The sequence below is a fragment of the Muntiacus reevesi genome, chromosome 1 (genome assembly GCF_963930625.1).
Source record: "Muntiacus reevesi chromosome 1, mMunRee1.1, whole genome shotgun sequence".
Lineage (NCBI taxonomy): Eukaryota > Metazoa > Chordata > Mammalia > Artiodactyla > Cervidae > Muntiacus > Muntiacus reevesi.
Window position 1 is genome coordinate 285,694,018 of NC_089249.1, and position 13,681 is coordinate 285,707,698.

The 13,681-nt window shown below is 45.6% G+C and overlaps 1 protein-coding gene across 1 annotated transcript; it reads right to left on the reverse strand.

Annotated features, from left to right (window-relative positions):
* Nucleotides 1-293: 293 nt before the first annotated feature.
* Nucleotides 294-13,059, reverse strand: LOC136160719 (histone-lysine N-methyltransferase PRDM9-like). The gene is made up of 10 exons (XM_065924790.1): nucleotides 12,984-13,059; nucleotides 12,463-12,579; nucleotides 12,049-12,156; nucleotides 7,871-7,920; nucleotides 5,917-6,073; nucleotides 4,987-5,088; nucleotides 4,501-4,772; nucleotides 3,896-3,963; nucleotides 2,633-2,826; nucleotides 294-958 (listed from the first exon to the last, which is right to left on the reverse strand). The coding sequence occupies exons 1-10, from the start codon at nucleotides 13,057-13,059 to the stop codon at nucleotides 294-296; spliced, it is 1,809 nt and encodes a 602-aa protein (XP_065780862.1).
* Nucleotides 13,060-13,681: the final 622 nt, after the last annotated feature.

Sequence of the window (13,681 nt, forward strand, 5' to 3'; positions counted from 1 at the left end):
ATCACACTCTTTCTTTAAAATATTTATTATATATTTATTTTTTTGGCTCGGCTGTGTCTTAGTTGCAGCATGTGGGAGCTCGTTCCCCAAGCAGATATTGAACGTGGGTCTCTGCATTGGAGACCCCTGGACTACCTGGGAATTCTCTCCTCATACTCGTGGGGACAGTAACGGGTCACAGGTCTCCTCTGAGGCCCCCTTAGAGCTGAGGCATGGGGTGGCTGCAGTCATCCTCCTGTGGTTAAGGTGTGGTTTGCTGCTCATGACTCACTCACACTCCCTGCAAACAAGGGCTACTCCCCTGTGTGTGTCCTCTGGTGTCTGATGAGGGCGGACTTCTGACTGAAGCTTCGCCCACACTCCCCGCAAACATAGGGCTTCTCCCCTGTGTGTGTCCTCATGTGTGAGATGAGATTTGACTTATCACTGAAGCTTCTCCTACACTCCCCGCAAACATAGGGCTTATCCCCTGTGTGTGTCCTCTCGTGTGTGCTGAGACTTGACCTGTCCTTGGAGCCTTGCCCACACTCTCCGTACGTGACCCTCATAATCCCTGAGACCCCTGCCCCCATGAGCAATGTTCCTGTGTCCTCTGGATTCAGTTTCTGGCTTGTGCTGGGCTCGTCTGTCATTCTCTCATGCACCCCAGAACCCCCCATTTGCCCTCCGGGTGAGTAGGAAGAGGCCCTTGAAATCCTCTTCAGCCTTACGCTTTTCAGCAATTGTTGGGGCCTCTCCTTGGCCTCCTGACCCTCAGGTTTGTCGCTCGGGCTGTGTGGACCTGAATATCGCTGATTTTGCTTGCCTGGGCAGGGATCCTCTGGCTGGAGGAGGTCTCTTTCAGATGGTCTCTGGAGGGTCTGAGAGGGGTGACTGCGTTGGATGTGTTGGCTGAGGAATTTCTGGCTGGAGAAGGCCAGAGAGCACGAGGCACATGGGTGGATCTTGGGCTTCAGTTCTGCTGAAAGAGGAAGCTTTTGGTCAGGTAGCTGGTTTGCCATGGTCAGGCCTTCCCCACTCATCATCTAAGTGTTGACAGTGCACGATCTGTCGCCCATCAAGTGCCTTTACAGTCCACTTTTCCATTCCACTCTTATTCTCTACATCTACAGAAATCCAGGAAGCGGGTGTCAAGGGCCTTTTCTACATATCACCCAGATAGGGACCTTCCAGCTGCATCAGAGGCAGCGTCTCTCCTGATAGAGATGGATCTGCAGGGACTTTCCCTGCGGGTAAGTGTCTGAAAAGTCACGTCACAGAGGCCACAGGTATTTACCCTACTGAGGGATAAGAGTTGATGACTTAGGTGGAATCTCCTGAGTGGCTCCCTGTGAGGGGAGAAGGTCTATTAAGCTAGGGGCGCCTGGCCTGGAGCTCTCTGCATATGGGAGGCAGCACAGGGGGTGGTTAGAGCAGGTGTGGCTAAATCTGACTTTGTGGTTCCTTGTTCAAAGAGCAGCCTTTGTGCCAATCTCTGCAGGAAGTGGGTTTGAGCGTGGACGAGACCGAGAGGCCCAGGTCCCACTGACTACAGGTCTGGCTCCTGCTGCCCAAACTGGTTCACAAATTGCTCCTCTCTCAGTTTCCCATAAATCATAAAATAAAGGCATATCCTTTCTCCAGCCTCACCAGTACTCATACCTCATTTATTTCATTCAGGCTTAATCCATTTAACATGCACTAGGAAGCCCTGTTTAAAAATATGTCTCCAGCCAGACTCTTCACACCCTCACTCCCGAGCACATTAGCCAGCCCACTCTCCCCTCATGTCTGGAAATGAACTGACCTCTGAGGAGACTCCCCGCTGCTGTCTCTTCCCCAAAATGAACCAAAGCATCGTCTTAGCACAGAGAGCATGCCGCTTGCAGCTGAAAGCCTCGCGGTTGTTCCGTGTCACCCAGGAGGACCCCTGGGGCCTGCACGTGGACACAGGCCCTGAGGCTTCCGTGTCCAGTCCAGCCTCCTTCCTCTCCCTCTGTGCTTCCTCCCGCGACCCCTGGCCTGGCCTCGCTTCCCGGCCCTGGGACTGCGGCACTGACTGCTCCACTGCCTGGAGTCCTTCCCCGCAGGTGTTATCTCTGCATAGACCATGCCGCACCGTCCTGCACCGCACCCCACCCTCTGCTCACGCTGACCAGAGGCACGTTCCCTGCGCTCGTTTTCCTCAGAGCACCAGCCCCTGTCTGGTATGAAGCCCCTGCTGCCCCAGGGCAGTGGTTCTGTCTGTTTCGGTGCCCAGAGCCCCGTCTGGCACAGAGCGTGACCTCACATGACAACAGACAGGAACAGTAACTGAATGCGCATCACTGTACATGTGTCGCTTAGAAATGGGAGGAAATGAAGAAGAAAGAGCTAAGGGGCAGAGAGCTGTTAGGTGCTAGAAATGTTGCTTTTTGCTTCTAAGCCTTTCATCAGAAGGTGATGTTACATATTATTTTGCATGAAATATTAAAAATTAGAACTAGCATTTTTAATATAAAATTTTTTCCTAACAGTCATATGAGAAGAATCAAATTCTGAGGCATTTTAACTGCAACTCAACTGACTTTGGACTGGATTGTCCTCTGCTTCGAAATCGGACCTTGGAGGCTCCCAGGATGGGGTGGGGTGCTGGAAGAGGGGAGACACTCACCTCTCCCGGCCGCGAGCTCACTCTTCCCCCTGCTGTTCCACTTGATGCCAAGGTCCTGACCATACTCATCCCCATACCAGACCAGCAGCTCACAGCCCGACCTGACCACCTGACAGGTTCGGTAGAAGATCTGCCCGTGATACTGGAAGGCCACCAGGTTCTGCTCCTCGTCATCCCGGGCACAGTTCACATACCTGGGGGCGAGGCCGGGAAAGGGAAAGAAACCTCAGGGGATGAGTGCTCTCCACTCTCCGACCATGCCCAGCTCCTTGCCTTCCTCCTCTGAGGCCGCCCCTCATGTGGACCTTCTGTTCACACCTTGGACCAGGCCATGTGAATTCCCATGCTTTTCTCTCCTTACCTAAGTAGCCATTTTCCAGAGGCCAGTTCCAGACTCGTCTCCACCTGGACTGTCCATGAGGCTGGTGACCTCCAGCTCCTCTAAACTCTGAATTAAGTTCTCTTTCATCCACAGGACTTGGTGCTCCTTGGCTAGCATGCAGCCCTCAGCACTCACTCCAGCCTGCCGTCTCTCCCGAGGCTTTCTCCCATCTCCCCACGTGTATCTAGGGTCCTATTCGCTTGCCCACCCCCTCCCACGGAAACTTGGAGAGAGTTCTGATGTAGCTTGTGACACGGAACAGTAATAGTCTGTTCACTGTCTGCCTGCCCTGATGAAAGGAGATTCCCTCAGAGAATGGCCCTGCTCAGGGCCATGCTGCCCCCCATTCCTTCTGAGGCCTCAGGGCCCACTTCTCACGGGAACCAAGCCTGAGGGGGTTGTTGCCCACAGAGAGTCAAGGTCTCCTGAGTTAGGTCATCCTGGCGTGGGCAGTTACTCAAAGATAGAAAAAGTAAGGTTACTACTCCTAAAATCAATTGGCTAATGTCTGTTTGCAGTATGTCCTCCAACAGGACATGGGTTGTGTGATCTGCTTCAGTACCGATGTTCACTGTCTAAACTGAACCATCAAGGGCGTGGTAAGTGTCCATTAACTGAGTTAAAGTGTCCCTGGTGAATCTAGACTCCTCAAGTTGCTTTCAATTCCACCAGTTTTGTTCAGCATATAGACTTGTATCTTGACGGCACATGCCATATTTTTATTTCCTTATTTCTAGTGTCTTTTGAAATGAAAGAGCATGATATGGAGGGAAAAGAGGAAAGAAGATGTGAAAGCTTTTGAGGGAGCCGGGGTGAGAAGGAAAGGGGCGTGGGACGGAGGGCGTCTCAGTGTCTACACACTGCAGACTCACTGCACTCACCTCATCCAGTTGGCCCAAGACGTGTCCTTTCCATCCACATACTCGTAGCAGTTCCTCCCTTTGGTGATCTGAGGGTCAGAAAAAGAGTTACAAGCTTTCCTTTTTTTTTTTTTTTTTCTTTTTGGTAGGAAGCAATAGAAGAGCTATTTCCCTGTGTAGTCATTGGTGCTTTTCAGCCTGCATGGATTCAACTGCCAGTCGGACCACACTGTAAGCTCCTTACTCATCATTCCAAGTCTGAGTCTCTTGGTTCATTGAAGGCAAGGGCTCCACAAGGGAGGAGTCACTTCTGTGTATCTCTACACTGTGCTCCCACCTCTCCTCTGACCTTTAGATAGAGGACCTGAGTGTCTGTACACTGTGGTCCCACCTCTCCTCTGACCTTTAGATAGAGGACCTGAGTGTCTCTACACTGTGGTCCCACCTCTCCTCTGGCCTTTAGATGGAAGTCCTCTGTTAACGCCCAGGACACACAGTACACAGGGCTGACTCTGTCATTGCCGACCGTGTTATCACCATCTGTGTCCTCCCATGTAGACATGAAGTGCCCCCCACAACATACAAGCGGTTAGAGGCCAGAGAACAGGGAAACGGGTGCTTCTCACCAGCCAGGCATATCCACTGTTGGCGGCCTCTTCATCGTCTGTGATCTGGCCCTCATAAGGACCAAAGTGCAGGCCCGGTGGCAGATCGGACGCCTCGTTCCACACTCCAAGCCCAGCGTCAGGGATGCCCGACAGTCTGATGTTTAACCCAGGGGGCAGCGTGAGGGCTGAGCGATTGGCATGCCCCTTTTCCACTGCACAGTCCTTTAAAAAGGTTGGGGGCCCATGGGCAGCACAGCTGTCGATGAAGAAGTTCTGACACTCCTCACAATCTGGAGGTGAGATCAGGGAATGAGAGGAGTTATAGTGATGTTGCTGGTCGCAATGACCTTCAGAACGACCTGGGGCATTCATGGCCTTTGGCCTCGATCTTGTACCCCAAGTCATAGAGGAAGGGGATGATCGGGGGACCAAGTGGTGATGTGAGGTTAGTGGATCAAGGGCTCGTAGCCCCTTCTCCGTGAGTGGGCCAGCGGGGTCACTCACAGAGGTAGTCGTCATCCTGGGGCTCGCTGACCTCTTGGTACACGTGGCCCTTTCTTTCCCGTAGACTGTACCTCTTCACTCCAGTCTCCTTTCCTCTGAGTTCTAAGATGGAGAACAGAAGCTAAGGAAGGCTGGTGGGGTCTGGGGAGTTAGTCCCTGTTTTATCAGAAAGTGTGAAATCTCTTACCTGTCCCTCTATACACTTTGTTAAAACTTTCTTACATGTAGTTTTCAAACTTTACTTTTGGAATTTTATGCTTTTATGATACAATATTAATTTCTTGGCCAGACTGCATGGCTTGTGGGATCTTAGTTCCCTGACCAGGAATGGAGCCCACACCTCCTTCAGTGGAAGGGTGGAGCCTTAACCACTTAAACACCAGGAAGTCCTTTCTCTATGCTTTGTTTTTTGTCCCTTTAACTACAGGTTCGGGAGACTGAGGCTCCACTGACCACAGATGCCCAGTTCAGTGATAGCATCTTGCACTTCCTGTTAGTAGGTTTAACTTCCAAACCATCTTACTTGGGAAATAGTTCAATGACACCTCTACTCAGAAAATATATGGTAAGGGCACATGATACGTAAGGCACTGAGCAGAGATCTGGGCATAAACACTAACAAAGCTCGGTTCCCATTATCACAGCTGGATTTATTGAACTACTTGTAGGTGTCAGACTTTTGCATTTAATGTAAGGCTTTCAAGCACTGTATGAGTCATGTACCTTATCCTCACTTTACAGATACCAATCAGGACCTCAGAAAATGTATAAGATTTTCCTAAGGCCCCAGGGCTAACTTCATGTCTCAGATCAGTCCAGCTTTAACCCATGCATACCCAAAGTCCATGCCACACACCTAGTCCATGCTTATTAGTTTTTCTATAGGGATTAGAGGAACTAATTAGAGGAACTCCCCAAATTTTCTCTTACCGACTTTTTGTCTGGGGTGCTGTCCAGTGTTCCTTGCTTTTCTGGGAGTGGGGACCGGTTTATGAGCCTGCTTGGAGCCACTTGTCTTCAGTGATTTTGCCGCTCCCGGCATTTCCTTCAAACCAGATTCATTACTTAATGGTGTCCTGGACATTCTCTTCCATGTGAGTAAAAGACAACATGCATTTCTTTAGTTCTTTAGGACTTTATGAAGTGTTTTCACATGCATGACTTGAGTTAATACTTTGACAATTCTTGGAAATACCTGATTTGGGGGGAGGGGGTCTGAACACTGGAGTGTAAAAAAAGGACCTACATGGATAGTGAATCAAAACTAGAATTGATATCTTAAGGTTCTTCCCCTTCAACTTTCTGAATAAAAGTGCGAGCAAGGCAGGGAGAATAGCTGGAGGTCAGGGAAAGAAGAGGGTAAGGGCTGGTAGAGAGATCCGGGGGTTTCTATTAATTAGTGGCCCTTTGATGGACGAGGAAGTATGGAAAATTACAGAGGGGGCAAAACACATCTGGAAAATAAGGTGACAAAACAGTGAGATTAAGAAGAGAAAAGACGATTGGCAGAAACCCATTTAGACAATAAAGGAAATGTGATGAATGCTGCAGGTTGCCATGTCCTAGCGACAATGTTTGGAATTAAAGTAGCTGGTCTCATCAGTTCTCCTTGAACAAGGCTGTATGACTAGCTGGTTCTACTCAGTTTTCTGATCCATGAATTGGTATACAGGCTAATTCTTAATATTATAGTGGACATGAAATTTAATAACCTTCAACAAATTGTTGTGTGAGCTATTTAATACAGTAAGAATGTGAGCGTATATCTCTGGTATCAATTTATTCCCTAAACTGCATCTATATTTGAAATCTAGCTCACAGATACTATCTTCAGCATTCTTTGACCTTTCTACTCCTAGATGAATGCTTAAATGTGGAGTCACTCATTCATAAAGCATTCAGGGGGCCCTCAGGGGCTTTGAGCTGGGCTTGGACTTCTGAGAATGAATGGGTGTGGGCTAGGCTCTCAAAGCTCGCAACACAGGGGCAGGCTAAACACATGATTCCAAACAGGAGAGTTGCCTAATTGGAGCTCAGAGGAAGGAGTTGTTACTCCCTCTTATAAAAATGAGCATTTGAAATGATGCCCAGATGATGAGTTTCTACTCAAATGTGGGTAATCTATGTGAAGTCCTCCTGTTATTTTCTTATTTGTTGCTTTTCAGTCATAAACCTGAGGCTTATCAGGGTTGCAAGTTGCTTCATCTTATTGGAGTGGGAGGCTCTGAGGTAGGGATCCTCTGTCCTTCTTCATCATGGACTATCCACTCTACAAACTGCCCGGCATGTCCTTAAGCTTCTTCATCTTGGACCATCCACTCTACAAACTGCCCAACATGTCCTTAAGCTTCCCTTAGTCAGATGTCTTAGCATATCCCTCCCTAGTACAGAACAAAAGAACTGAGGTTGAAAACATCTCTCAGATAAATGATATAAAGATGTATGAATAAGCTTCAAAGAACTATGGAAGCTTTAATCAGTTTGTAAGGGGTTTAGAGTACGTGCATTGGTTTAGATTGCACTACCAGTGATACTGTGATCCCAGGCATATAATTAAATGTTTTCACCTCATTTGTTTGGGTCTATAATGGTGATAGCTATTTACCTAATTATAGGTACTGTAGGATTGTTTTAAGGTTTAAGTAAGTTTATTCACATAAAATGCTTAAAGTCTGAAATATTTTGAAAATAACATAACAATAGAACAGGATACTATGGTTGTTGTTCTTACTAACTATAAAGGTGGTGATGATATCAGACAGTGTGCTAAAGATTCAGGACAGGAAGGCTGCAGTCTCCAGGGTCTCTGTGTTTTCTCCTATTCTCACCTGTGACTGGATCCATGAGGAGGATATTTTGGCAACAGGATTTGGGAAATACGCACCTTCTGGTGTTTACTGTGCTCCACTCTGTAGGGCATCGAAGAAGGTTTACCTAAAAAATGATGAGAATCAGTGTTTTGGTTGGTAAATGTTTCCAAACTCTGGGTATTCTAATTAAGGACACATAATTCTAAGCCAGAGAGTGACAAAGACAATGATTACCAAAGGAGGAATGGAAAATGATTTCTGTATCATCAACTCCCATGGTTCCACTGAGAGCATTACATAATTTTCTTAAAATTAAAAAAAAATATGAAACTTCATCTGTGCCTCATCTGATATTCATAAAGTATCTAATAAATTTACTCGTCTTTCATGACAAAAGTACTCAAGAATGTAGACATAGTAGGAAGTGACTGCAATATAATAAAGGTCATATATTGAAAGTCTATCTCTAACATCATAGTCATCAGTGAAAAAGATCAAGGAAAAAAGGCAAGGATGCCCGTTTTCAACATTTCTGTTCACCATAATATTAGAACTCCTAGCCAGCACTGTAGGTTAGAAATGGAAACAAAAGGCTTCCATTTGGAAAGAAAGAAGTAAAATCATATCTGTTCACAGGTGCCGGTTTTATGTGTAGAAAAATCTTTAAATCCACATACACAAAAAACCTGCACAGAAAGTTGCACGGTACAAAATCAACATTCAAATATCTTTCCGTGCATGAAGAATGACCATTCCACAAAGGAAAATAAGAAAACAATACTATTTATTTTTTATTTTTTTGAAGCTATAGTCGAGTTAAATTAAAAAAAAATATTTATTTTTATTTATTTGTTTGTGCCAGGTCTTTGTTGTGGCATGTGGGATCTAGTTCCCTGAGTAGGGACAGAACCGAAGTTCTCTGCATTGGGCGTGTGGAGTCTTAGGCACTGGACAAATAATCTTATTTATAATAGCATTGAAAAGAATGAAGTAATTAGAAACAAACGTAAGGAGATGAAAGACTTACATGTTGAAAATTACAAAATATTGCTGAAAGGAGTCTGACATAAATAAATAGAAAGGCATCTCATGTTTATGGATTTGGAGGCTTAATATTATTAAGCTGTTCATACTACCCAAAGCAATTTAAAGATTCAATGCAATTCCTATTAAAATCCCAATGGAAGTTTTTTCGGATATAGCAAATCCATCCAACAGTTAACGCGGAATGTCAGAGCACCCCAAATAGGCAAAGCAATCTTAGAAAGAACAGCAAAGCTGGAGGCCTCTGATATCAGAACACACTACAAAGGGACAGGAACCACAAGAGTGTGGATTTGGCAAAACATGTGTGCTTAGTCGCTCAGTCTTCTTGACTTTCTGTGACCTTTTGGACTGTAGCCCACCAGGCTCCTCTGTCCAGGGGATTTCTCAGGCAAGTATACTGGACAGGGTTGCCATTTCCTTCTCCAGGGGATCTTCTTAACCCATGGATTGAACCCGCATCTCATGTGTCTCCTGCACTGAAGGCAGATTCTTCACCTGCTGAGCCACTGAGGAAGCTGGCTGGCATAAAGACAGATATGTCAATCAATGGAACAGAATAGACAGCCAGAAATCAACTCTTGGATACATGGTCTAATGATCTTCATCTAGCGTGTCAAGATAATGGGGAAAGTTTAATCCCTGTAATGAATGGTGCTGGGGAAACAAAATAACCATATGCAAAATAATGAACATCTTACATCTTGAAGAAAAATCAATTCAGAATGGATGAAACACCTAGATGCAAGACTTGATAAGACCCTTAGAAGACAACAAGGGTGAAGCCTCAGGACACTGAATCAGCAATGATTTCTTAGATATGGTGCCAAGTGCACAAGGATTAGGAAAAAAGTAAAAATAGACAAATGAGATTAATCTTAATACCACTGTGCATCAAAGACACTAAACAGAGTTGAAAAGGCCACCTATAGGATGGTAGAAAATATTTGTAAAATCTGCATCTGATAAGGGATTACTAAGCATACACCAGTTTGAAGGCTACCTATAAGCCAGGAAGGGAACCTGATGGACCATGATGGCACCTTGATATCAAATTTCTATGTTCCAGCATTGTAAGAAAACAAATTTCTGTGGTTTAAGAAATGCAGTCTGTTTTGTTATGGCAGTCTGCTCTGACTAACAGTGAGAGAAGGAATTGAATAGCCATTTCTCCAGAGAAAATACACAAATGGCCAACAAATATATGAAAAGATGCTCAATATTACTAATCGATAGGGAAATACAAATTGAAAACTTCTGTGATGGGCAATATGTATAAGAAGACAATAGCAAGTTTGGTAAGGATATAGAGAAATTGGAACCCTTATAAACTATTGTTGGCAATGTAAAATGTTGTAAGCTTTCTAGAAAAGACTATGGAGTTTCCACAGAAAATTAGAAGTGCTGTATGATCTAGCAATCCCACTCAAGAATGTGTTTCCATAAAAAATTAAAAGCAAAATATTGACTAAATAGTGGGCAAATCTATGGTCATTGCCGTATTCTTCCCAATGGGCAATATGTGTGAGCAATCTAAATGATCATTGGTGGATAAAAGATAAAGATTATATATAAGACATATGTTATAGCTCTTATATCCACATGCACACAACAGAATGTTTTGAAGCCTTAAAAAAGAATTCTGTCATATGCTACATCAAGGATGGGCCTTGATGATATTATACTAAGTGAAATATACCAATCAAAAAAGACAAATATGGCCTGATTCCACTTCTATGGGGTATCTAAATTAATCAAATCCATGGAAACAGAAAATATAATCGTGGTTGCCAAGGGCTGTGAGGAGGAAGGTTTGGAGAATTGTTCCTCAGTGGGTTAGGGCTTCAGTCACGCAAAATGTAACATTTCTATAGATTTGTTGTATAGCAATGCGTTTATATATCCCCAGTGGCTCAGCAGTGAAAAATCCATCTGCAATGCAGGAGATGCAACAGATGCAGGCTCAATCCCTGGCTTGGGAAATCACCTGGAGCAGGACATGGCAACCCACTCCAGGATTCTTGCCTAGAGAATCCCATGGACAGAGGAGCCTGGTGGGCTCCAGTCTCTGGGGACGCAGAGTCAGCCATGACTGAGCGATTAGCACTGCGGCCACTAACACTAACGTGTACATAGTTAGCAACAGTGTGCCGTACACTCAGAAACTGTTAAAAAGGTAAATAAAGACGAGCAGGCGTATGGTGAACCGAGGCGTATGTATTCCCTATGAAGAGTCTCTTCTTATGTCAAAACCTTTGCAGACAACCAAATGTTTGGTTTTCATGTCCCTTTCACTAGTTTTAATAACCTGAGGGAACAGAGGGACTTCCCTGGAGCACAGTGGATGAGAATCTGCCTGCCAATGCAGAGGACACAGGTTCGATGGCTTGTCCAGGGAGATGCCACTTTCTGCGGGGCAGCTAAGCCTGTGTGTCAGAAACTACAGAGCCTGCACGTGCTCTGCAAGGAGAAGACACTCACTGCAGCCAGAGAAAGGCCGTGCACAGCAACAAAGACCCAGTGCAGCCAAAACTAAATAAATAATTTTTAAAAATCTGGGAGAACAGAAATCCATAGGTGGAGAATCATAGAACTATCTAAATTGTTTTCTCCAGTCTAGGCAGATTAATCCTTCTAAACTGTTTGAGCAGCAGATGAGGAAGTGAGCTGCTCACTTCTATTTTATAAGTGTACTTCATTTTATTTACCTGATGCCATCTCTGGTCAGTGAATGTGGGAAAGATCATGGAGAATAAATAGTTCTCTCCAACCCTTTCCCAGAATCAAATTAAAGAATTAGTTTAACCTTAGGGTAAGAAGATCATGTGTTTTGTTTTATATACATACATAAATCATGTATCTTGACATAATATGTTAATCATTTCCTCTTTGAAGAGACTTAATACAATAACCAATAACCAATCTGTTTGGTGAATTTATTTCTAAGGTTTGTTTAACTGCCTTTCACTAAGAATGTTTAGCAAGATAATTCTTTTTTAAAAGAATGATAAATTTTAACCATAAAACTTTTGAGAATTACACTGGAACACCTATACATTTATCTTCATTCAGGCTAATGTCAATACTCAGCCACAGCCACGGGGGAATGCTGAAAATTATGTTTTCCTTGCTACTGGCTGAGATGTAGTTGAGACCTAAGCCCAGGCTGGTTTCAGGAAGACACATCCAAATCCTCCTGGACTCTCACCTTGCTGCCTTGGTGTCCATTCTTCATCAGAATCCTCAGTGTCATCTCCCTGGGGCTTGATGACCTGCCGGCGGTGACGCATGAAAGTTGGTCGAGTGGCTCTGAAACCTGGAAAGAAGCAAAATATTTGTTCTAAGAAGGGGAAACAAAGCATAGAAGCAATGGAAAGTGTCACAGAGTCAGGGAATCAGTAAGATGTGCTGGGGGAATCTAGAACAAGGCAAGAGGTGAGCTCTGTACAGCAGGGTAACCCTCCCTCTGGTACAGAACTGTAAACATTTCCTCCAGGTTAGTCTCCACACAAAAGGGAAATGTGAGCAGGTGAAGCCACCTAAGAGCAGGCCAAGTGAACACTGAGGGTGAAGACCTGTTTCATGTTTCCCCGGCTCACACGCACCCAGCACTTCCTGTTACCTATAGCAATCAGCGCTTCGTAGTTTCTTTTCACATTCCTATATCTGATTTTTTCCCGTTCTCCCATCTCTTCCCATTCTTCCTTGGAGAAGTATATGGAGATGTCTTTGAAAGCATCTTTGGCCTAAGAAAAATAATAGATTTCATCAGTGATTTACTAATCTAAGTCAGACCTTAGAGCTGAGCCTTCTCCTCCATCTTCTGTGTGGGGAGTAGCCTGAAGCTCCTGGATGGTCTGTGTGAGACAGGGATGAAGACTTTCCTTCCCGACTGTGTCCTGCTTAGCTGAACAAACACTGAGCATTTTCCTAACTCTCCCTGGACACAGAGCAGTTGAGAAGCTAGTGTCCTGATTTGTCCCACTCCACCCCACCATCTCAGACAGGACCAGGCATTGGCATCCTGTGTACAGTCACAGGGAAGTTCACTCAGCTGCCCAGCCAAGCAGTCTGTGGTGCTTCAGGGCCCAGCAGCTTGTCCTTCCTATAGAGCTGGCTTCGAGCCCAGCTTGCCGCCTCCACCTCTCACCGTGGGCTTCTGCTCTGTTCTCCCGGCATCTCCCTCAGTGCTCTCCTCTGGAGACCTGTTCGACCTCATGGCCATGGAGTTCTCAAGGCCAGGGTGCCTCTGGAAGAAAAATGTGCTGAGATAGCCCAGACCAGTGTCCAGAGCCTGAGCTGCCTGCCTTGGGTGGACTGTCCAGGGTAGGAAGGTGAGGGGAAAGTCAGGGTGAGGGTATTGGTGGGATGGACGGACCCTGACTAGATATGACAGACCAGCCTAATGCGAACTAGATTTGTTTTCTTTTGTTCCCTACAATTCAGCCCCTCTGAGGGAAGGCACTGGGAGTGATGTGTCTGTGGGTGACGGAGGGATTCTCGAGGAGACCCGGAAACCCCTAACTGCTGTACTGGGGTCAGGCTGAAATCAGGGCTCTGTTCCAGTGAAGCAGAGGGAATGTTTCTCCAAGAAGGGATTTGAGGATCTCCTCCTGAACACTCAGAAAAATTTGGGCATAACGTAGGTTCTACGTCTAAGGGAGAAGTCGCTCGACTTGAGGAGATCTGGGTCCCACGGGCTGAAGTAACTGGGGTCCTCAGACAGAGGGGACTGGGAATCTTTTGTCTTATGTAGAATGCGCAGGGTTGGACAACTTGGGATCTGTGAGGCTGAGGAAATCGGGGGTTTCTTATTAAGGGACTTTAGGGCTCCAATAGGC

What these genes read in the sequence shown, in the direction of transcription:
- LOC136160719 (XM_065924790.1), bottom strand. Translation starts at nt 13,059, where the DNA reads ATGAGGTCGAACAGGTCTCCAGAGGAGAGCACTGAGGGAGATGCCGGG. An exon ending in GCAGAAGCCCACGGTGAGAG is followed by an intron (nt 12,580 to 12,983) that starts GTGGAGGCGGCA and finishes CTTAGGCCAAAG; the next exon opens with ATGCTTTCAAAGACATCTCC. An exon ending in ATGGACACCAAGGCAGCAAG is followed by an intron (nt 7,921 to 12,048) that starts GTGAGAGTCCAG and finishes ATCATTTTTTAG; the next exon opens with GTAAACCTTCTTCGATGCCC.